The sequence below is a fragment of the Jaculus jaculus genome, chromosome 15 (assembly GCF_020740685.1).
Source record: "Jaculus jaculus isolate mJacJac1 chromosome 15, mJacJac1.mat.Y.cur, whole genome shotgun sequence".
In the NCBI taxonomy this organism is placed as follows: domain Eukaryota; kingdom Metazoa; phylum Chordata; class Mammalia; order Rodentia; family Dipodidae; genus Jaculus; species Jaculus jaculus.
The window spans coordinates 57,062,487-57,088,130 of record NC_059116.1 but is presented as its reverse complement, the minus strand read 5'-3'; the positions used below and the strand labels follow the sequence as shown (position 1 = coordinate 57,088,130).

The window sequence follows — 25,644 nt, the reverse complement described above, 5'->3', positions numbered from 1 at the left end:
GGCCTCACTTGGCAGCCCTGGCTGGCAGGCCCAAGACTCACTAGGTAGATGCGGCTGACCCCCAACTTACAAGTATCTGTCTGCCTCTGCTTCCCCAATACTGACAATTACAGGTGGTGACCCATACTGTTTTTGAAGTAGTATTCCATGTCCTTTGAATTGCATTTAAACATTTGTCTTGAATCAAGTGCTGGAGAGATGGCTTAGCAGTTAAAGCGCTTGCCTACACAGCCTAAGGACCCAGGTTTGATTTCCCAGGACCTATGTAAGTCAGATGCACAAGGTGGCACATACATCTGGAGTTTGTTAGTAGTGGCTAGAGGCCCTGCAGTGCCCATTCTCAACCTCTCTGTTTTTCTTTCTGCCTCTTTCTCTTCTCAAATAAATAAATAAAGCACTAAAAGAAAACTTTGGTAGCTGTGGTAGTTTGAATGGATGGCCCCCAATATATTCAGGATTTCATTAAAGTTTGTAATTTAGATTTGTAGCCACCTGGTAAGTGGGTGGATTTGGAATTCCAGAATAAAGAGATGCAAAGTGCTGGAGCTTTGCCAGGAGCTCTGGAAATGTGCTGGATGGTATGGCTTATGGCTTTTGGTGGTGGCTTTTTTTCTGTCATCATGGACCTATGAACGCAGGCCAGCTTCTTCTGCCATTATGGAACTTCCCCTAGATCTGTAAGCTTCAATAAATATCCCTTCCTCCATAATTGTACATGATTTGGAAGTTCATTCCAGCAACTTGAAGCGACATGTCTTCTACAGTAGCCATTTCTTCCATTTAGATTCTATGGGACAATTTGAAAAGTACTGTTGTTAATTGTCTTTAAGGGTCTAATAATATATCCTCAGGTAAAATACATCTGGGCCTGGGCTTTTTTTGTTTGTTTGTTTTGAGGTAGGGTCTCATTCTAGCCCAGGCTGTCTTGGAATTCTATAGTTCCATACTGTCCTGGAATTCACAGGGATCCTTCTACCTCTGCTTTCCAAGTGTTGGGATTAAAAACTCCAGGTCCAGGGCTGGAGAAGTGCTTTAGGGGTTAAGGCAGTTGCCTGCAAAGCTAAAAGGACCAAGTTTAAATTCCCCAGGACCCATGTATCCCAGATGCACAAGGTGCTACATGTGTCTGGAGTTCATTTATAGCAGATGGAGGCCCTGACATGCCCGTTCTCTCTCTCTCTCTCTCTGCCTCTTTATCTCTCAAACAAAAAAAAAGAAACAAATAAAACTAATTATAACAAAAACTCCAGGTCCCACATAGTAGCCAGACAGAAGTGCCACAAGAATGCAATGTCGCACATGCGCACAAGGGGGTGCGTGCATCTGGAGTTGAGGCTGAAAGGTCCTGGTGCACCCATTCTTTCTCTCTCTGACTCTCAAAAGTAAATAATAATAATAATAAAAGTGTTTGGATTTTCTTTTCTGTTTAATGCCTCTATTTCATTGCTTGTTATACATCTGTTTAATTTTTTTAAATTTTTACTTATTTGAGTGACAGGCGGGGGGGGGGGTAATGGGCGCACCAGGGCCTCCAGCCACTGCAAACGAACTCCAGATGCGGGTACCCCCTTGTGCATCTGGCTAACATGGGTCCTGAGGTACAGAACCTCGAACCAGGGTCCTTAGGCTTCACAGGCAAGTTCTTAACCGCTAAGCCATCTCTCCAGCCCGTTTAAATTTTTTAACTCAACTTGGTTTAATTTTGGTAAGCCATATGCATGAAAAACTTCATCCATTTCTTTTAAATTTTCCAGGTTAGTAGAAATTAGTTTTTTACATGCATGCATGTGCATAAAGTGTGATCCCCATGTGTGTGCATGCAAAGACAAGAGAATGTTGGTTGTCCTCTTATGACTCTCTGTGTATTTTCTTTTTAAAAAAAATACTTTTTATTTATTTATTTGATAAGAGAAAAAGAGAGTGGGCACACCAGGACTTCATGCCACTGTAAATGAACTACAGACATATGCACAACTTTGTGCATCTGGCTTAACAGGGCACTGAGGAACTGAACCCAGACCTGCATGCTTTGCAAGCAAGTGCATTTAAGCACTGAGCTGTCTCTCCAGGCCCACATCTGTGTATTTTGTTGAGACAGGGCATTTCCCTCAACCAAAGCTTTTGTCTCATCAGCAAGCTCATCAATTCTTTGGTCTTCACCCCTACAGACTAAGGTTAAAAACGCGCATGGCTAGGTCTAGTTTTTGTTTGTTGGTTTGTTTTTGTTTTTTCAAGGTAGGGTCTCACTCTAGCTCAGGCTGACCTGGAATTCACTGCATAGTCTCAGAGTGGCCTCAAACTCACAGCAATACCTCCTACCTCTGCCTCCTGAGTGCTGGGATTAAAGGCGTGCGCCACCAAGCCTGGCTCCATGTCCAATTTTTTACATTGGTTGTAGGGAGTTGAATGTGGTAGTTTTTGGCCTGAGAGAAACACATACTTAGGTAGCAAGCACTCTTAACCATTAATCTCTTCTTTTCTGAAACAGGATCTCACTCTAGTTCAGGCTGACCTGGAATTCACTCTGTAGCACTACCTGGACTTGGACTTATGATGATCCTCCTACCTTGACCTCCCTAGTGCTGAAATAAAGGCATTTGCCAATATGCACAGTTCACAATATAAGGTTTTTTTTTTAATTTTTATTAACATTTTCCATGATTATAAAATATATCCCATGGTAATTCCCTCCCTCCCCACCCCCACACTTTCCCGTTTGAAATTCCATTCTCCAACATATTACCTCCCCATTACAATCATTGTAATTACATATATACAATATCAACCTATTAAGTATCCTCCTCCCTTCCTTTCTCCACCCTTTATGTCTCCTTTTCAACTTACTGGCCTCTGCTACTAAGTATTTTCATTCTCACGCAGAAGCCCAGTCATCTGTAGCTAGGATCCACATATGAGAGAGAACATGTGGCGCTTGGCTTTCTGGGCCTGGGTTACCTCACTTAGTATAATAATTTCCAGGTCCACCCATTTTTCTGCAAATTTCATAACTTCATTTTTCTTTACCGCTGAGTAGAACTCCATTGTATAAATGTACCACATCTTCATTATCCACTCATCTGTTGAGGGACATCTAGGCTGGTTCCATTTCCCAGCTATTATAAATTGAGCAGCAATAAACATGGTTGAGCATGTACTTCTAAGGAAATGAGATGAGTCCTTTGGATATATGCCTAGGAGCGCTATAGCTGGGTCATATGGTAGATCAATCTCTAGCTGCTTTAGGAACCTCCACACTGTTTTCCACAATGGCTGGACCAGATTGCATTCCCACCAGCAGTGCAGAAGGGTTCCTTTTTTTCCACATCCCCGCCAACATTTATGATCATTTGTTTTCATGATGGTGGCCAATCTGACAGGAGTGAGATGGAATCTCAATGTAGTTTTAATCTGCATTTCCCTGATGATTAGTGACGTAGAACATGTTTTTAGATGCTTATATGCCATTCGTATTTCTTCCTTTGAGAACTCTCTATTTAGCTCCATAGCCCATTTTTTGATTGGCTTGTTTGATTCCTTATTATTTAACATTTTGAGTTCTTTGTATATCCTAGATATTAATCCTCTATCAGATATATAGCTGGCGAAGATTTTTTCCCATTCTGTAGGTTGCCTCTTTGCTTTTTTCACTGTGTCCTTTGCGGTGCAAAATCTTTGTAATTTCATTAGGTCCCAGTGGTTAATCTGTGGTTTTATTGCCTGAGCAATTGGGGTTGTATTCAGAAAGTCTTTGCCAAGACCAATATGTTGAAGGGTTTCCCCTACTTTTTCCTCTAGCAGTTTCAAAGTTTCCGGTCTGATGTTAAGGTCTTTAATCCATTTGGACTTAATTCTTGTGCATGGCGAGAGAGAAGAATCTATTTTCATCCTTCTGCAGATATTTTTCCAGTTTTCAAAACACCATTTGCTGAAGAGGCTGTATCTTCTCCAATGAGTATTTTTGGCATTTTTATCGAATATCAGGTGGCTATAGCTACTTGGGCTTACATCTGGGTCCTCTATTCTGTTCTACTGATCTACATGTCTGTTTCTGTGCCAGTACCATGCTGTTTTTGTTACTATGGCTCTGTAGTATAGGGTAAAATCAGGTATGGTGATTCCACCAGCCTCTTTTTTGTTGCTCAGTATTATTTTAGATATTCGAGGTTTTTTGTGATTCCAAATGAATTTTTGGATTGTTTTTTCTATTTCCATGAAAAAAGCCTTTGGAATTTTGATAGGGATTGCATTAAATGTGTAGATTACTTTAGGTAAGATTGCCATTTTCACGATATTGATTCTTCCAATCCAGGAACAAGGGATGTTTCTCCACTTTCTAGTGTCTTCTGCAATTTCTCGCTTGAGTGTTTTAAAGTTCTCATTGTAGAGATTCTTTACTTCCTTGGTTAGGTTTATTCCAAGGTATTTTATTTTTTTTGATGCAATTGTGAATGGGAGTGATTCTCTGATTTCACCCTCTCTGTGTTTGTTGTTAGCATATATGAAGGCTACAGATTTCTGTGTATTTATTTTGTATCCTGCTACATTGCTGTAGGTTTTGATCAGCTCTAACAGCTTGCTAGTAGACTCTTTAGGGTCCTTTATGTATAGAATCATGTCATCTGCAAATAATGATAACTTGATTTCTTCCTTTCCAATTTGTATCCCTTTTATGTGTGTCTCTTGCCTTATTGCTATGTCCAAGACTTCCAAAACTATATTAAATAGAAGTGGGGACAGTGGACACCCTTGTCTTGTTCCTGATTTTAGTGGAAAAGCTTCCAGTTTTTCCCCATTTAGTAATATGTTGGCTGTAGGCTTGTCATAAATAGCCTTTATTATATTGAGATATGTTCCTTCTATTCCCAGTCTCTGTAGGACTTTTATCATGAAGGGATGTTGGATTTTGTCAAATGCTTTCTCTGCATCTAATGAGATGATCATGTGATTTTTGTCCTTCAACCCATTTATGTGATGTATTACATTTATAGATTTGCGTATGTTGAACCATCCCTGCATCTCTGGGATAAAGCCTACCTGGTCAGGGTGAATGATCTTTTTGATATACTCTTGTATTCTGTTTGCCAATATTTTGTTGAGAATTTTTGCATCTATGTTCATGAGAGAGATTGGTCTGTAATTTTCTTTTTTTGTTCTATCTTTGCCTGGTTTTGGTATCAGGGTGATGCTGGCCTCATAGAAGGAGTTTGGTAGAATTCCTTCTTTTTCTATTTCCTGGAAAAGCTTAAGAAGCAATGGTGTTAGCTCTTCCTTAAAAGTCTGGTAAAATTCAGCAGTGAATCCGTCCGGGCCTGGGCTTTTTTTAGTTGGGAGATTATTGATAACTGTTCGGATCTCCATGTTTGTTATAGGTCTATTTAAGTGATTAATCTCATTTTGATTTAATTTAGGTAGGTCATATAGATCAAGGAAATCATCCATTTCTTTCAGATTTTCATACTTTGTGGAGTATATGCTTTTATAGTATGTCCCTATGATTTTTTGAATTTCTCTGGAATCTGTTGTGATGTTACCTTGTTCATCTCTGATTTTATTAATTTGTGTCTCTTCTCTCTTTCTTTTGGTCAGATTTGTTAAGGGTTTATCAATCTTGTTTATCCTTTCAAAGAACCAACTCTTTGTTTCATTAATTCTTTGGATTGTTCTTTTTGTTTCTATTTCATTAATTTCTGCCCTAATCTTTATTATTTCTTCCCGTCTACTAATTTTTGGTTTGCCTTGTTCTTCTTTTTCCAAGGCTTTAAGGCGAAGCATCAGGTCGTTTACTTGCAACCTTTCTAATTTCTTAATATAGGCACTTAAGGCTATAAATTTACCTCTTAGAACTGCCTTCATTGTGTCCTAGAAATTTTGGTATGTTGTGTTCTCATTATCATTTGACTCTATAAATTTTTTGATTTCCTTTTTGATTTCTTCATTGACCCACTCATCATTTAGTAGTGTATTGTTTAGTTTCCATGATTTTGTGTATGCTCTATAGCCTTTGTTGCTACTGATTTCTCCTTCTACTATGCCCTGAATTCTTATATTGGATCTTTTCATAGTGTCCCGAATATCTTGAAATTCCCACTCATACTTTTCTATAAGTTTGTCTTTCTCTTTGTTGGACTGCATTAGGTCTGCCACCTCGTCTTCTAGCTTATATATTTTGTCCTCTCCCTCATCCATCCTACTGGTGAGATTTTCTACAGAGTTTTTTATTTCATTAACTGTGTTCTTCATTGCTAGTAATTCTGACTGGTTTTTCTTTATTATTTCTATTTCCCTATTTATGTCTTGTATTGCCTTCTTTATTTCATTAAATTGGTGTCCTGCCTCTTCTTTGATTCCTTTGATTTCTTTTGATTTCTTCTTTGATTGTTTTCATGTGTTCTTTGACCTCTTTGAACATATTTATAATTATTGTTTTGAACTATTTCTCAGGCATTTCCTCTAACTCTTTCTCACTGGGGGACATTTCTGATGCATTAATACTTTTAGGTGGATTTATATCGTCTTGCTTTTTAGTGTTTCTTGTGTTATAATGTATATATTTTTGCATCTTGGATTAAGTTAATGCTTGGATTTTCTAGCTAGCTGTGTATTCTTAGCTGTATCAATTGATTTGATGCAATATATTTTCAGGGTAGGACCTTAAGGTATTAGGTGTGGCTCTTAAGACTCTCAGAGTATCTACAAAGATGTTCTTAGGGGTTGAGTTTCCCTGCTATAGGAGTATTCAAGCAGGCTGAGTGGAATAAAATACAGGTAGATTCTAAAATTTAACTAAACACTGTACACATTCAATCAAAAACAGCCCCGAGTATGTATGCAAGAGTAGTTATTATAATGACCAGATCCTCTATCAACAAAGAGGTTTAGATTTCTGGTCTGTTGAGGGATCCAAGTCAGCTTGTGACCAAGTGAGACCCTTCCCTGGTGCAATCCCAGTTACCTTGGGTGATTTTGGTCTCAGTCAAGTTGCTGCCTAGGTCGTTGGGCTGCTGTTCTGATTTCTGGAGCTGGGCACTTGCTTTTCCTACGGGGCAAACCAAGGCGCTGCTGCTGCCTCTGCTGCTGCCGTAGCTGCCACCACCGGAGCCACCACTGCTGCTGAAGCTGCCGCTGCCGTGTCCACCGCTGCTGCTCCCCCCGAAGCTGCTGCTGCGGGATCTGCCGCCGCTGCCGCTCCTGGGTCCGCTGCTGCTGGGGCCGCTGGTACCGGTGCTGGAGCCGTTGAAGTTGCTGCCGAACTCTGCTCCTGCTTGGGTTCCGCTGTCAGCCCAAGTTGGCGTGGCCGGGTCCCGGGCCGCTGCTGTGTTCGCTAGAGCTGGGCTCAGGCGGTGGGGGAGGGGAGGGAGCCACGGCTGCTCTGGTTGTCTCGCTGTTCCACGTGTTCTTCTATTTCACGGTCTGCTCCTCCGCTGCTCGCTGCCGCTCTCCCCTCACGTTTCCTTGTTGTGGAGAGCGCAGTGTGAGGGGAAAATCCCGCACCTGCTTTTCCTGCGGCTCGAGCAGAGAGTCTGGCAGGTTTCTGCTGCGCCGCGGCTGCGGGGGTTGGCCGAGCTGCCGGAGCCGCTTTTCCCACCTGTGCGGGCTCTGGATGCTCTATAACTCTTCTACTTCTCCGCTGCCGCCTCAATTTCCTATACACCTCACTTTTTAGTAAAAGTGTGTATTTTGCTGAGTTTTTTTGGTCTTTTTCCCCCTAGGCTGCTTTGGCGTGGTACCTACGCCGCCATCTTAACCGGAAGTCAATATAAGGTTTTTAATATAAATCCTAATGACTTTCTGAATTTCAGCCGTGTCTGTTGCAATTAGGGATTTCAATCTATTTTTTTCTTTAGTTTGGATAAGGGCTTTTCAATCTTGTTTATCTTTTTAAAGAACCAACTCTTTGTTTCATTCTTTTTTCAACTTCATCAATCCCCTCCCCATCTTATTTATTTCTTTCTATCTACTGATGGGGGGAGAGATAAGGAGGTAACTTGTTCTTATATTTACAAGGTCTTAAGGTACACTGTTATTTGAGATCATTCAGACATTTTTTTTCTGACTTTTATTTCAGAAATTAGCATTCTGTGTACTTTGAAATAGTTACAATAGTTATTTCTGGATTACTATAATAATTATTTCTCAAAAACAGAAATCACTTTACAGTTTTCTTTTTTAAAAACAATTTATTATTTATTAATTAGAGAGAGAGAGGTTGAGAGAAAGAGAGAGAATGAACACACCAGGGCCTTCAGCCATTGCAAAGAAACTCCAAATGCATGCGCCACCTTGTGCATCTGGCTTATGTGGGTCCTGGGGAACTGGGGTCCTTAGGCTTTGCAGGCAAATGACTTAACCATTAAGCCTTACAGTTTTCTTTCTATTTGCTGAAGGCTTCCAAAAATAATTTTGGTATGAAAAATGTACCAATCGGGCTGGAAAGATGACTTAGAGGTTAAGGCACTTGCCTGTGAATTGTAAGGACCCAGGTTTGCTTTCCCAGAACCCACATAACCCAGATGCACCAAGTGGCACATATATCTGGAGTTCATTTTCAGTGGCTAGAGGCCCTGATGTTCCCATTTTCTCTCCCTCCCTCCCTCCCTCCCTCCCTCCCTCCCTCTCTCTCTCAAGTAAATGAATAAAGAAAAACCAAAACAATTTTAAAAAAAGTACAAATGTCACAAGGAAGCTAAGCAATAGTGCAGAGGAAATAGCAGTCAAAGGCTCTTCTTTCTGGGGAACTTCCTCAACCAGCTTTGCTTTGCTTTTTATTTTTAAAAATATTTTATTTTTATTTATGAGAGAGAGAGAGCACACAAGTACAAGTGCCAGGACCTCCAGCCACTGCAAACAAACTCCAGATGCATGTGCCACCATGTGCATCTGTCTTATGTGGACTCTTGGGAATCACACCTGGGTCCTTAGGCTTTACGCGCGAGCACCTCAATGGCTATGCCATCTCTCCAGGCCCTGATTTGCTTTTTAATGCTTATTCTGAGATGTAATACAGGAATCCAATAATTTTAGAAGAAAAACTGCTCTCTCAATCTTAATGTAAATCACAAACAAGCTTTTCTGACAAAGCTGTTAACACTCAGAAATGAGGAAGCAAGTACATGTCCAATTAGGCATTCATACATATGCAATAAGCCTCTGCAAACATATTGTCTATATACTTGAAAAAATAAGCCTCAGGCCTTGAAGTATTTTATGTTGAAAATAAAGATGCTTTGTGTTTAGAATAACTTGAAATGAAAACTCACATGTACATAATTCTACCAGGTATTCTCAGATTGATGAATATTTTGGATTGTTCTAAAAATGGGTAATCCACATTGGAAGGACAGAGAGAACACAGGAGAAGGAACCTCTATACCCACATCTCACTGACTCAGCATGGTTATAGTGTTATGCCCCAAACACTCAAAAACTGACTACAGGTGATTGCTATACAAAACTCTCTACAACTCTTACAATGTTCCTTACAATACTTTGCATGCCTCAAAATAAGCAGGCATACTCATTTGCTAATTAAATTGAAAGTACTTAAATTCTCATAATGCAAATCTTAGTTTTCACATCCGTTAAAGCATTTTTAAATTACTCAAGTATGACACTATAGGACTTTGCAGACACACTCTCTCTCCTCATATTGGACTTTGGGTGATTTCAATAGTATTTTTTTGTATAACGTATTAAGTACAAATGACTATTGGAAAACATAGAAAATTCAGTGACTGCTAAATCTAAAGTAAAATCCAAATTTAGACCAGCTTTACATGATAGTTAACAAACTCAGACAAGACTTAAAAAAAACTCACTTTGAAGTGTTTCATCTTCAGTTCTAGTCAGTGCATCTTCCTTTTCTTTCAATTTTGTTTCTTTGTATTTTGTATAAAATTGCCCAGCATCCTTAAAAGACAAGTTGTAAGTTACATAAAAATGAGTTTGCTTTGATAGTACTGTCCCCATAATTTCCTTTAAAGCAGTATATTCATTTTACAAGTAGACTTTTTGTGTTTCAAATATTACAATAAACAGAAGGAACTGACTTCTCTCCTAGAGGGCTAAGTACAGAAGCTGCCGGAGTATAAATTTAAGTAAACTTTAAGTGTCCACTTCCTGTTTTCCTCCTTTGTGTATTTTCTTCATGTCCTAGTATTCTGTTGACTTACTGAATGGAATTATCTGGCATAGTAAATTATATTATTATAACATAATATGCAAATAAATACATATAAAATCCTAGTGCTATTTTCATATTAGTACTTTAGGTACTATAATTTTCAAAATTACTACAAGCAAATGTGATGAAAACATGTAGATCTGAGTGAAAGCTATTGTTTCTCTTTACAACTACTTTTTTGCTTGTTTGTTTGTTTGTTTTTGTTTATTTGTTTGTTTCAAGGAAGGGTCTTATTCTAGCCCAGGCTGACCTGGAATTCACTATGTAGTCTCAGGGTGGCCTCAAACTCACAGCAATCCTCCTACCTCTGCCTCCTGAGTGCTGGGATTAAAGGTGTGCGCCACCACGCCTGACCCAACTACTCTTAAGAGAACAGTGAAATACAGTTATCATGGAAGACTGAGGACTGAGGAGGACACACACTACACAAACACTCAGGTGTCAAGATCCAGTAGCTAAAGTCTTAATAAGTGACACATGACTATGGATAACAATATAAAAGGGTGAAACAGGGCTGGAAAGATGGCTTAGCAGTTAAGGTGCTTGCTTTAGAAGCCTAAGGACCCATGTTTGACTCTCTAGATCCCACATAAACCAGATGCACAAAGGTGAGGCATGTGCAAGGTTGTACATGTACAAACCTCTGGAGTTCAATTTCAGTGGCTGAGGCCCTAGCGTGCCAATTCTCTCTAAAAAAATTTTTTTTAAAGAGCAAAACAGATCTTTCCCCACACTTCCTGATACAATCCTTACTTTTTCCAGCACTACCTCATGTACTACCAGGTCTGAAGAGTTTCCATACCCATATATTTGCTTTACCCTCAAGCTTGAGAACTTTGTTCCTTGCCATTATTTTGACAAATTCCTTTTCATTCTTGAAAACGCTGTTCAAACACCATTTCCTTTACCTTCTCCAGCACAGCAATTCTCACCTAATGTGCTAGCTCTGTAAATATTTATATGTTTACATCATGTTATAGTCTCTTCTAGAAGATGGAACATTAGAGGTAGGGACAGAGCAAAGATCTGGCATAGAGAAGACACTCAAAAAGTGTTTATTGGATTTAACTATACTGAAATATATGTGAAGTCTTATAAAGAAGGAAATGAAAAGGCTTGATGTGATAAGTAATAAAGAGGGGACCAAAGGTGAATTAAGGGTAAAATTCCCAGACTTTTAGATTCCTAGGGAAGATAAAACATAGACCCATCTGAGGTTATTTCTAAAGAAAATAAAGAAACAAAATCTTTAATAATACCTAAGTCAGATATAAAGATATGAATATTTAGGCCCTAGAAAGCAACTATCTCATTTTATTTCATTTATGATTGTATCCAAGTCAATGTTATGTACTGGTATCTATCTCTCTTGGGATTATAGTGCAACTCTTCTACCTGATAATGAATTAGAGAAGTAGCAGTATTCTCAATATTTGATAGAGTAAAGACAGTCTCTTTCTTCTTTCCAGGTCCATTTTTGTTTCTAATTTTTACTATAAGGGTTTCTACAAACCTTGGGCCAGTTAACACAGTGGCACAATTGGAAGAGCACAGATAAGTCATTTACCCAACTTAGTCATCCTCCCATGCCCACATACACATAACTTAAATTTCAACAGGGTTCCGGGTTAAAGTTTTATGGCCCTTTAACATTATCTACCTCCCCCCTTATAAACTCAGGCTTAGATGAGTATTATTTTATATTAAGTCATATCAGTCATTTATACCTTGGTGTGAATGAATGAATGAGCTTATTAGCTTCTTTCCACAGAGTAGATTTTAATAGTAGGGAAGAAGAAAAGGCCAGGAAGGCATTGGCTCCTTGAGGGGAGTAGGAAATGTGGCACCATGCAAAAAAAAAAAAAAAAAAAGAAGGGCACAGATTAGTTCTTTAAGAGAGGTGAAAGAAGGTAGTTTGAAGTCAATCATCATAGTGTATAGTGCAAGAGAGAGTGATTATGAGGACAGATTTCATTTTATTATGTTATTTATTTATTTATTGGTTTGTTTTGGAGACAGGATTTTACTAGCCCAGGCTGGCCTCAAACTCACGATTCTATTACATGATAAGTCAACACAAGAGAAGAGATTGTGGAGACTACCTAAATGAAGACTACCAACTCTGCCATTTACCAGCTATGAGCCATTCAGCCAATTACTTCAGTTCTCTATAGATCCATTTGGTCATCCATAAGTGGAGATAATAAACTACCTAACTCAGGACTGCTTTGAAGACTAATGTTTTTTAGTATTTGGGACACACTTAGAACAATATCTACATGCAGTTAGCTATTTTTGTTTCTTTTCAATCATTTTTATGTCAATTTACTTTCTACCACAAAGAGTGGTGCTTTACACCTCACCAAAATATCTCGTCATATCCTGCATCATCTTACTTATGTTAATTCTCCTTAGCTGAATCCTCCTTGACTCAATGCAAAGACCTGTTTGTTGCTGGACAGCAGCAGCTTGCTTCTTCCCAGCAGTCCTGCCAAAATGAGCATTTCTCCAGTGATGTTGCTTTTCCTTGCTACAGCACATATATCCACTATGCTCTTCTCTGAAATACTCATATGCTCCAAACCCAAACTTATCAAATGGTTGTAATGCACCAATCACCTTAATCAACTCTAAATGTGTTATTATACATTCCTTAGTTCATTCTCAGTTTGCTCAAGGCAAAGAATCATTTGTTGCACTCTTGGGTGTGGTGGCACACACTTTGATCCCAGCACTTAGGAGGCAGAGGTACGTGGATCTCCATGAATTCGAGGCCACCTTGAGACTACATAGTGAATTCCAGGTCAACCTGGACCAGAGAGAAGCCCTACTTCGAAAAACTAAAAAAAAAAAAAACCAAAAAAAAAAAATATATATATATGTATAATATATATATAATATATATATCATTTGTTCTATTTTTTTGTATTTAAATGTTTCACATTTTTATGTACTTAAATGTTTCTTATGGTTTTTCTTTTGTTATCTTATTTGTACTTTGAAATTATTGTTACAATATGTCTCTTCCAAGAAACAATATTCCTTTAACAAACCTACAATCTCAATAATTCTACTGTACTATGCTCCAACCTACCTTGGGTATTGCAAAGTATAATACAATTAAAGATATATTAAAACAGGAAGATTCTAAATGGAAAATAATAAAACTGGCCAGAAAGCCAGGCGTGGTGGCACATGTCTTTAATCCCAGCACTCGGGAGACAGAGGTAGGAGGATTACTGTGAGTTTGAGGCCACTACACAGTGATAAGCATTGTAAATGGTATTAAACTCTGTTAATTTTTTTTTTTCTTACTGCATGTTATGTTGAAATAAAAATAAAGTAAAATGAAAACAAAAAGACTACATAGTGAATTACAGGTCAGCCTGAGCTAGAATGAGACTCTACCTTGGAAAACAAAACAAAAATAAAGTGGCCAGGCAACTTGAAACTTTTATCTTACAAGGAATAGGAGATGAGTAGATTAAAGATAATATGGTAATTTCCAGAAACTATTTTAAGGTTCATTATAGGGGGAATGGTGTGAATTATATATGGTTCTAGAGGTGGAAGTTTTGACTTTGGATAAAAGAAGCATTTCCTAATTATTAAAAAATTGGCCAAAAATAAAACAGGCAAATCTAGGTTGTATTCAAGGAGAGAGTGATTATTCTTTAATACATGTTCTAAAGGAATTCATACATTCAAAAGGGTTTACAAAGATCAATTATTTTCCACTTTTTTTCTCCTTATCCCTCAGGTGCTAATCAAGTGAAGAAAAGAAATACAAAATAATTTTTAGACCAAAATAAACTCAAGATTATCAACATACGAAGTTATATATTTCTTGTTCACCCTAAAAGCCTTTGTATGCTATCTGTGACATGACAGAAGTTTAATAAATATTCAATAAATGAATGCTTGCTTTCATTAGTGCTCCCAGCCACCTAGGTTTAGCTCCATCATACTAGATCAGAAGTATAGAGTTTACATTTCTCCAAACAGAAACAGTTCTTATTCTCAAAGAATTTATAATCAATATGCATATAATCATGAGAGCCTCTAGAACCAACTTTCTTCATGCTTGAATTTCTTGAAGACCTTCAGTTTGCCTGCATATATAGCAAGTAAAGTGCTGATTTTACATTTAAAACTCTGGCTAACTTAAAGAATTTATGAGTATTTTTCTATGTGATTAGTAAGCATGGGCACCTTTACATTGTATAGTTATATTTATTTATCCTTATCTGCTAAACCATTGTTACATGTGTTGTTTTTTTTGGTTTTTATATTTTTTACATGTTAATATATTTTTATCTGTTTTATGTTTCATTTCTATCATGGACTAGTTATAGCCTTTGACCAAAATTCTTTACCAATCTAAGACACAAGTATTTTTCAGCTACAAAATATGGATCAGCAAGACTACATACATATCTTTAACATTTTTATGACTTTTATCTTTTCTACATCTGCCAGTAAAACTAGAAAATTCTAGTTTATATTCTCTCTTTGGATCTCTGAGTACCTGCACCTCATGCCTTCCTTCAAGAAGGTAGAAATAAAGAATTTTTGTTTTATTTTATGAGGCTTTTCCAATTTTCTTACATTTCTGTCTTTTTGTAGTAGTGTTGTTTCAGAACTGTTAAAAACTCAGACCAGCTTTTCTATTCTTATTTGTGTAAATATTATCTATAGAAAATATGCTTGCTAGCAGGGTGTGGTGGCGTGCACCTTTAATACCAACACTTGGGAGGCAGATGTAGGAGGATTGCTGAGTTTGAGGCCACCTTGAGACTACACAGTAAATTCCAGGACAGCCTGGACTAGAGTGAGACACTACTTCGAAAAAACAAAACAACAACAAAATATGTGTGTGTGTGTGCATTTACATATATGTCTGCAAGTTTTTTTTTAAGTTTTTATGTTTATTTATTTGAGACACAGAGGAGAAAGAATGAGAATGGGCGTGCCAGGGCCTCTAGCCACAACAAAGGAACTCCAGACGCATGTACCACCATGTGCATCTGTCTTATGTGGGACCCAGAGAATCAAACCGTGGTCCTTAGGTTTTACAGGCATGTGTCTTAACTGCTAAGCTATCTCTCCAGCCCTGAAAGTTCTAAAAATAAAAGTTTGGGGTGTGTGTGTGTGTGTGTGTGTTGTTTGTTTGTTTTGGTTTTTCAGGTAGGGCTTCACTTTAGCCCAGGCTGACATGAAATTCACTATAGAGTCTCAGGGTGGCCTCGAACTCATGGCAATCCTCCTATCTCTGCCTACCAAGTGTTGGGATTAAAGGCGTGCGACACCACGCCCAGCCCTGGGTTTTTTTTTTAAGAGCCCTAAAAATAGTTGCCTTCATCCTTCAAAAAATCTGTATTTAACTCTGAATAGGAAGGCAGGCAACTCAGCTTCCAACAAATGCCTCTTATTCCTCTTAGGGGCTTTTCCGCCTATTTAAATAGTAGTGAATATTTTGTTGGTTTGATTCTTGATACAGTCCTAGTGAGCAAAGGGGCTAGGAAGGAATGGTAGTCATTTTAAGTGGGTAATCACCAGGACTGCCCACAGTTTGTAGTCTCCATGTGAGAATGGGAGGATGCTTCCATAAACAGATACTTCTATAAACCGCCAATCTCTTAGGCAACGATTTTTTTTTCAAAATCTATATCCATTCATCTGATCCCTGTCTCTATTCAGCTACTGATGTTGTTACACAACTTGTTAATCCTGATGGGGTAAAGGATATGCATGCTGGAAACTTTATAATAATTTAAATTCTAACCATGTTTATGTTAGATCAGCTTGGTAGTAACAGAAGATGGGATGAAGATATAACAACATAAACAACTTACAACTTTAAGCAATATTCACCTAAATAAATTTTACAAGTTATAGCACTGAGAAATGTTATATGAGATAACAAGAAACTTAAATGGTGAATTGCCATTTAATTGCCACTGAACTACCAAAGCAATAAATTATGATGATTTACACTTGTCTTATTTCAGAAAAATGTGAAGAATTTGACTACATAAATTTTAATATATTTATCAGAAGAAAACAAGAATAAAATGTAAAAATAGAAGTTTATTAAGGTGTTTTTGTTGTTGTTGTTTTGGTTTGGTTTTTCGAGGTAGGGTTTCACTCTAGTCCAGGCTGACCTGGAATTCACTATGTAGTCTCAGGGTGGCCTTGAACATAAGGTGATCCTCCTACCTCTGCCTCCGGAGTGCAGGGATTAAAGGCATGCGCTTCCATGCCTGGCCTCCGTGCTGGCTATAAGGGTTTTTATTTTTTAATTTTTATTTTATTATTTATTTATTTATTTGAGAGCAACAGACAGACAGAGAAAGAGGCAGATAGAGGGAATGGGCGACCCAGGGCCTCCAGCCACTGCAAACGAACTCCAGATGTGTGCACCCCGTTGTACATCTGGCTAACATGGGTCCTGGGGAACCCAGCCTCGACCCAGGGTCCTTAGGCTTCACAGGCAAGCACTTAACCACTAAGCCATCTCTCCAGCCCCCCCCACCCATTTTCAATGCAAATTCCTAAGTAAAAGCTGAAATGCAAAAATTACCTAATGTAAGTGAAAACTTCAAAATTCAAACTTACTAGATAGTTAAAGAATGTAGAGTTTTAAGAAAAAAAAAGATTTTTTTCATAAAATTTTTTATTTTTACAAATTTTCAAAAAGTTTATAAGGCAAAAACAATTATTTAATCTGTTCATTATAGATACCACAAACAGGTAATTTAAAGTAAACTGTACATCTAAATCATTACAATATATTAATTCTACAATAGCAAATTATGCTGCATGCTACCTACCAGATAAACCTTGTTTCAAATTACTTGGTTTAAAGTTACAATTAAAAATTAAACAAGTTGGGCATGGCGGCGCACGCCTTTAATCCCAGCTCCCGGGAGGCAGAGGTAGGAGGATCGCCATGAATTCAAGGCCACCCTGACACTACATAGTGAATTCCAGGTCAGCCTGGGTTAGAGCGAGCCCCTACATTGAAAAACAAAACAAAAAATTATTATAAATGAAGAGTTTAAGACAGCATTTTATGCTGTATTCATGATTATACTTTAGAATTCATGTACATTCGTTTGTCTACTGCAGATTCTAAAGTTAGAGAAAACCACCAGACTTTAAAAACAATGAGGATGGGGAGATGGCTCAAGGCTAAATAAAAGTGCTTGCTTGCAAAGCTTGCTCGTCTGGGTTCACTTCCCCCAGCTGCTCACATAAAGCTGGACACAAAAAGTGACACATATGGCTTTCCACTTGCAGTTAGAAGGCACGCTGGTGTGCACTCATGCATGTGCATGCAAACACACACAAACATAAATAAAATTTACAAAAATATCCTAAGAATATTTCTTAGTTACATATTTTTATAAACATACGGTATGACAAATATACTTTGTCTCTTTTATTAACTTTTACTGATATGGCATGCAAGTATTTAAGTTCTTTCCCAAATATATTTATTCATTTTTTTGTTTTTTTTCCAAGGTAGGGTTTTACTCTAGCCCAGGCTGAGCTGGAACTCACTGTGAAGTCTCAGGGTGGCTTTGAACACACAGTGATCCTCCTACCTCTGCCTCCCAAGTGCTGGGATTAAAAACATGCACCACCATGTTCGGCCTTTCTTTCCCAAATAAATAAAACAGAAGTTCTTATATTACTATTATTTATTAACTATGTATTATTTGTTTATTTATTTATATTTTTGGGGGTTTTCAACGTAGGGTGTCACTCTAGCTCAGGCTGACCTGGAATTCACTATGTAGTCTCAGGATGGCCTCGAACTCATGGCAACCCTCCTACCTCTGCCTCTCAAGTGTACACCCGGCTCTTTTTATTAACTATAAACCAAAGATTCTGCAAGAAATAAGCATTACCATGAATTGTGTTGTTAGACCAGCAGCTAACTAATTTCTCAGGCTAGGAAGAAGCACATTAGTAATTTTCATTTCAAATAGAAAAATGTTAATAATGAGAAGAAAAGGAGAGACAAAGTACAAAGTAGGAGTCATTACCTTCTACAAATGATTAGGAAAAACAGTTCCGGTGTATGAATATAAAGTGGGTAGACTGCCTTTCTATTTTATAAACACCTGTGTTCTGAAATAAAACATATCTTCTGCAAAATTATGATCTTTTAGCCTCAAAATCTGCACACACTAAGCAGTCTTACATTTAATTCCAAACATTATGTTTATATGTTGGGAGTTTTCTAATAAGTAAAAATCTGGGGGCTGGAGAGATGGCTTAGCAGTTAAAGCGCTATTCTGAGAAGCCTAAGGACTCATGTTTGACTCTCCATGTCCCAAGTAAGCCAGATGCACAGTGACGCAAGCACACAAGGAGATCCACACGTCTGGAGTTTGATTACAGTGGCTAGAGGCCCTGGTGCACCAATTCTCAATCTCTCTTGCATTAAAAAAAATTCCACTCTGTTGGGCTCATCTCAAAAACGAAATGAAATGAAAAGAAAAGAGAGGAGAGGAAAGGAAAAGTAAAAAATAAAATAAAAAAAGAGAAAGAAAAGAAAAATCTGGGACTGGAGAGATTGCTCAGCGGTTAAGGTGCTTGCCAGAAAAGCCTAGGGACCCAGGTTCAATACCCTAGTACCCACATAAAGCCAGATGCACAGGGCGGAACAAGCATCTGGAGTTTGTCTGCAATGGCTAGAGGATCTGGTGTGCCTGTTCACTCTCTCAAATAAATATTTTTTTAAAATCTGTACAGCAGCAATTTAGTAAAATATAACTAGTTGCTAAATGTAAAGAATGAAAGGAAAATTGTCATACCTGTGGCCCTATTTTATTATTTGATCAAAAATGTCCCTATACTTCTTAGCTACAAAATACAATCGGAAACAATATATATTTCTGGAAATATATAAAAGTTCATATACATAGTGTTCTTTTTCTTTCTTAAAAATGCACTTGAGGGGCTGAATAGATGGCTCAGCAGTTAAGGCAATGCCTGCAAAGCCAAAAGACCTGGCATGAATTCCCCAGTACTCAGGCAAAGCCAGATTCATGGGGTGGCACATGCATCTGGAGATTGTCTGCAGCGGCTAGAGAGCTTGGTGTGTCCATTTTTTCCCTGTCTCTCTCTTTTTCTGTTTCTTTTATCTCTCAGGGCTTGCAAGTAAATAATTTTTAAAATGTCCTTGAATGCCATTAAAACAACTGAGTAATAAGTTCAGTACTCTTCTTTTGTACTAGTTATGTCTTTAATAATAGCAGACTAAATTTTTATTGCTTTACATCGGTCCTAAAGATAACCTATTTTCCCTTTTCTCAGTGTCTTGGAATTCTAATAAGCAAGATATGAGATAATTATAGAAATAAGCATCCAAATAACCTTAGAACTACTCTAAGTTAAGGTTAACATACGTATTATGAAGCATACAATGCATGTCAGCATTCAGATAACAGATCCAAGTTATTTCATGAATAATTAAATATAAAAGCATCTAATATTATATGAAAGGAGTACATTTTACCTGGATTAGATGAGGCAATGCTTTTAGTGTAAGACAAAACCAAATTCCAAGTTTGCATGGAAGCAAATCATGCCACTGTGGTTTTATTAGCAATCTAAAATTAGGGGAAACACAAACAACAAATCAGCAAGATAAAGTTGGGGAACAAAATATCTGTATGAATTCTTTCTGAATGTCTACTTCAACAAAAAATATGAAGAAAGTATCCAATAAAGTATTTATAACAGCTAACAATCTGATTTACTCAGTTATAAAATGAACTAGATCAACAAATGCAATAACAACAAGAACCTAGGCTACAATTTGGGGAAGAAGGTTCCTATCAAGATATAAAGATTAGGGTTGGAGAAATGGCTTAGCGGTTAAGCGCATGCCTGTGAAGCCTAAGGACCCCAGTTCGAGGCTCGGTTCCCCTGGTCCCACGTTAGCCAGATGCACAAGGGGGCGCACGCATCTGGAGTTTGTTTGCAGAGGCTGGAAGCCCTGGCGTGCCCATTCTCTCTCTCCCTGTATCTGTCTTTCTCTCTGTGTCTGTTGCTCTCAAATAAATAAAAATTAAAAATTAAAAAAAAAAAAAGATATAAAGATTAGGGGCTGGAGAGATGGCTTAGCAGTTAAAGCACATGCCTGTGAAGCCTGAGGACACAAGTTCAATTCTCCAGGTCCCACGTAAACCAGATACACATGGTGGCACATTTGTCTGGAGTTCGTTTATAATGGCTAGAGGCCCTAGTGCACCCATTCTCTCTCTCTTTCTCCTGTCTCTATCAAATTAAAAAGAAATAAAATCTTTTAAAAATCCACACAAGAGTTTTTTTAAAAAAGATATAAAAATTAAGCCAGGCGTGGTGGTGCACTCGGGAGGCAGAGGTAGGATCAGGATCACAGTGAGTTCAAGGCCACCCTGAGACAGTGAATTCCAGGTCAGCCCACAGTAGCACTCTATCTCGAAAAACAAAAACAAACAAACAAACAAAAGATACAAAGATTAAAAAAGAAAAAAACAAGCTAGGGCCCAGAGATGGCTTACTGGTTAAGGCACTTGCCTATAAAGGCAAAGGACTCAGGTGCGATTCCCTATGAGTCACATAAGCCAGATGTACAAGTTGGTACATGCATCTGGAGTTTGCAGTAGCTGAAGGCCCTGGCACACCCATTTTTTCTCTCTCTCAAATAAATAAAAATAAAAATAGATTTTAAAAATATTTTTTTTAAAAAGCCCTCTTTCTCACCTGGGCTTTCATTAATTCTGAAAAATAAATTCTTAAACCTTATGATTACTTCAACTGGAAAAGATGAACATCAAACTGTTCCCAAGTGCTGAAAACCGGATATGAAGACTATAGTATAAGCAAAGTAATACATAAAAATTAATGTTATTTGCAGTTCACTGAAGCATTACTCACTGATATCATCAGAATGGAAAACTGGCAGAATAGTCTCCGATCTCTATCACATATTGATCCAGGCCTGCCTTGCTGTGTGGACTATTTAAACCCTTTGTTTCTTTCTATGAATCAATAGATGAAATGGTGGTGGTATCTTTTTGAGTCTATTGTATATCACTCTGCCTTTCTACTTACCACTTCTAAGCAGAGACATACTCTTCTAGTGACACTTTCTAAAGTTCAGAATTTGAGAGTTTAATACTATTTTAATACATGTAAGTACTTTACAGGGAGAAAAAAAAACAGTGGAAATTTTGTTTAAGATTAGAATTTGGCTTATAAATGGTGTCACAAATGCCTTTATAAACCTACTACAGATGTGAAAGCTTATCTGAATGGACATGTGTATGAAGTTGAACCATATTAGAAACATTTGAAAAGCTTGCATTATGTAATATTTCTGTATGTTCCCACCTTTCATTTTTTTCTGAAGCACCAAGTTTTGATACATCCACACTCTTGCCACTTGTCTTTTTTTTCTTTTCTCTCTTTTTTCTACCAAGCAGTTCATCCTTCATGTGGAAAGAATTTTGGTTATACATTATCATGAACATGTACTCTTCAAATGTTGCCAAAACTCTTCTGTGAAGGGTAAACACTTTAGGGGAACATTTAGTTAAATGTACAAAAGGGCCCAACATGATTAAGGAAAATCATCAATCTTTCACAATAACTGCTGCCATGGTATCCGTCCTTAAACACATAAGAAGTCTGGTACTCTCAGGCATGTATACCTCCATGGCAAGCAAAGTTTTCTAAGAAAAGGAAGCATTCAACTTACCTTTTCTCTTCATGAAACTTTAATAATACCACTTTGAAAGGAATGAGTAAACAGATGCTAATTCATGAATGCTGATAAGTATATTTGATTATCTTTAGCATATAAATAAAACTCCGTAACAAAATTAGCTATATACCATAGTAGACCAATAATAATATTTTGAACAAATTGATCTCTGAAGTCATCTGTTCATCTCAAATCTTAACTTTATTTAATCAAGTTTTTTTTTTTTTTTTTTTTTTAAGGTAGGATACAGGCTGACCTGGAATTCACTATGTAGTCTCAGGGTGGCTTCAAACTCTTGGAGATCCTCCTACCTCTGCCTCCCAAGTGCTCAGATTAAATGTGTGTGCCACCATGCCTGGCTTCATGTGTGTTCTTGATTAAGAAATAAATCAAGCACTTAACTATTGAGTATAAAACTATAATAATAAGGCATGTATACAGAAAAATAGAAGTGTTTTATCACTTGAGAAATAAATGTCTAGAATTCCATATAAAATGAAGAAGGCTGGGTTACTTGACTTATCACCAGTACTTACCAGCTGCTTTTCCAGGTAGATTGACCAAACAACAGCATAGTGCCCCACTGTGAGAATGATGAACAAGAGTAATGCCAGCTCAGCATTGCTCATTTTTCTCACCCGCCTGTAGTAGAACACAGGCTGTCGCCAATCTGGAAGTCCATTGATCAGTATATCATCATACCTACAACAGTTGCAAATTAAGTTTTTCATGAGGTATTTAAGATAAAAAAAAATTAAAAACAAGAACCAAACAACAACAAAACTTTTATTTGTATCTATATTTAAAAAGAAAAGAATTTCTCCTGAGCAGGTAACATTTATACAGATTATAAGCATTATAGTGTCTAGTAAAGTCTAAGCATCATATGTGGCTCCCAAATTGACAACCTCCAGGAAGGCCCACTGTGGTAATACACTCTGGATACCAGTCTTGTTTTACAGCATCCAATGATGACTCCATAATGCATTTGCATTCTAAAAACTATATAGGTTCTACCTGTCTACCAGTGTCTATACAAAATTGCCCATCAGAGAAATCAGAAACAAAAGGTAGGATCTTAGAAGGGGATGGGAGAAATCAGAGTTATGCTTCAAGGATAACATGAACTGACTCAAACTCAGGATAATTGTTTTTTTTACTCAGCACTTTAAGTTTCTTTTTTAATATTTTTTAAACTGTATTTATTTACTTGAAAGCTGAGAGAGAGAGAGAGGGAGAGAAGAGAGGCAGACAGAAAGAATCGATGTGTCAGGGCCTCAAGCCACTGCAAACAAACTCCAGACACATGTGCCCCTTGTGCATCTGGCTTACGTGGGTCCTGGAGAATTGAACCTGGGTACTTTAGCTTCACAGGCAAACACCTTAGCGGCTAAGCCATCCCTCCAGCCCTTTAGTCAGCACTTTAATCTCTACCCTCAAAATAATGGTAGTTAAATGGTGAACTATACATATAATTTACATTATTTTATCAAAGCTTCTTCTTCCTCTTCTTCTTCTTCTTCTTTTTTTTTTTTGGAAGTAGAATCTCACTCTAACCCAGGTTGACCTGGAATTCACTCTAGTTTCAGGGCGGCCTGGAACTCACAGTGATCCTCCCACTTCTGCCTCCCAGTGTTGGGATCAAAGGCATGAGTTACCATGCCACACCCAGCTCTATCAAAGCTTCTTAATAAGGTCAGAGTCTATAACAGGAATGTCTTTCAATTTTGTATTGTTCACCTCACTTTAAAAAACAAACAGATCACAAATAAGAGAAGTGGGGTGGGGTCAGGAAAAGCTGTTTATTTGTAAACATGTAAGTAGCCATTTCCTCATCTATGTCTTTTGCTGAAAGGGCCCAATATTAGGAAATGACAGCCTTCTTTGTAATACATTAAATCATCATTCTTGGTACTATCAGGCTAAAAAACATTATTTTAAAATAAAATTTCATAGCACTTGGGAAGGGATCAATATGAGTTCAAGGCTAGCCTAGAGACTATATAGTGAATTCCAAGTCAGCCTGGGCTGGAGCAAGACCCTACTGTCCTAGAGAAACCAAAATAAATAAATAATAAAATAAAATTTCAGCTGAATTTAAATTTACCTGTCAGTTACTAAGGCAAATATTTTTAAGCTTAAAAATAAGGAGTAATATTTATAATTGTGAAATTCAAAATGATCACACACATAGTATGTTCAACATACCCAACCAGTTAATCTTACTGAACACAACTCAAACTCATTAAATATTCTAATCACACTATTTCTAGAATTAAGCCTTCACTGAAAGGCTTAATTTGGTGCAACACATTGACCAAAATGATTTAATTAAAAATATTCTGAGTTAGTCACAGGCCTAATTATAGGAACAGAAATAGGGCCTATTTCTGGAGGGTCAGTAGAGCTCAGTAGTAGGTTTTACTCAAGTAAATTGACCAACCTAGGAATAATAGCACAGCTGCTAATCTGCCAGTCTTGACATGTAAATCAATTTAAATGCAACAACTGCAGTAGTTACTTTGATAGTTATTAAGTTGATACCTTGGAGATATGCTTTAAAAAAGCAGAAGGTTGTTATATGAACTTTTTGGTACAAAACTACTGATTATTAATATAAAATATATTTTACTAGCAAATCTTTATTCCTGTAAAAGAAAAGGGCATCTTATAAAAGTCTAATTATAACATGGTCTTACAGTGGCAGAGACAAGCAAAATTTGGCGCTCAGTAATCTTTTATAGTATTTATAGTATTTCTTAAGTACTAACATCAAAATATGACTTCATAAAATTAGTATTTATGTTCTCAAAGTTTTTTCATTTAAACCTACCTTCTAAAACCTGCCTTGTTTTAATACACATATGCATTATAAAGGCTTCAATTAGTACAATACAAGATCATAACATTGAAATGAGGTCCAACAAATGTTAATCCCCCCATTCATTCTAAATTCTTATTCTACCTCAAATTTATGAGAACAAAAAAAAGGTGAATAAAGGTCATCATTTTCAGCAACTCTCTCTCAAGAAATAACTTTATCTAAAAAATATGGTTATTAGTACAGAAAGTGGAGACAATTCCTTGTAATAATTAAATCTATTCTGGATCAAAACTATATTGAGCAAGGCATAGTGGTGCACGCCTTTAATCCCAGCACTTGGGAGGCAGAGGTAGGAGGACAGCCATGAGTTTGAGGCCACCAAAGTGAATTCCAGGTCATCCTGGGTTAGAGTGAGACCCTACCTTGAAAAACAACAACAACAAAAACTATATTGAAAGAAAACACAGATGACATCATAAACTAAAAACCAATCAAATATTTCACACCTCTATCATTGCATAAGATGCTAATTATCGGCTAATAGCTACTCTTTTTCTAACTTGCATACAAATTGTATTTAGTATACAATTAAACTCAAGATGGCAAAATCTCATGCAATGAGCACATTAAATACACCAGGTATTTACTAGGCTAAGTCTGTCACTCTAAACAACAGTGTCTAAGGATTAAACTTAGAATCAATGCTCTATTGATTTTGCTATCAATGAACATTACAGCTCACATGACTGGCCACTTTAAGGGAAGATAGCATCTATTATAGCTCAATTTTCAAAATGTTTGCTACTAAAAGATAAATTATTACTTTCCTGATAGGAGCATTGAAAAGACAAATACACACAGACACTGTTTTCA

General features: G+C 37.3%; 1 protein-coding gene across 1 annotated transcript in view; it reads right to left on the bottom strand.

Moving 5' to 3' along the window:
* Dnajc1 (DnaJ heat shock protein family (Hsp40) member C1) overlaps positions 1–25,644 on the bottom strand; it is a 258,114-nt gene that overhangs the window by 101,311 nt on the left and 131,159 nt on the right. The window contains exons 7-10 of the mRNA XM_045134760.1: positions 22,484–22,649; positions 21,575–21,672; positions 19,713–19,806; positions 9,816–9,906 (exon numbers count right to left, since the gene is read on the bottom strand). Of these exons, the coding sequence (XP_044990695.1) occupies positions 9,816–9,906; positions 19,713–19,806; positions 21,575–21,672; positions 22,484–22,649 (449 nt within the window). The remainder of the gene's footprint in view (positions 1–9,815; positions 9,907–19,712; positions 19,807–21,574; positions 21,673–22,483; positions 22,650–25,644) is intronic.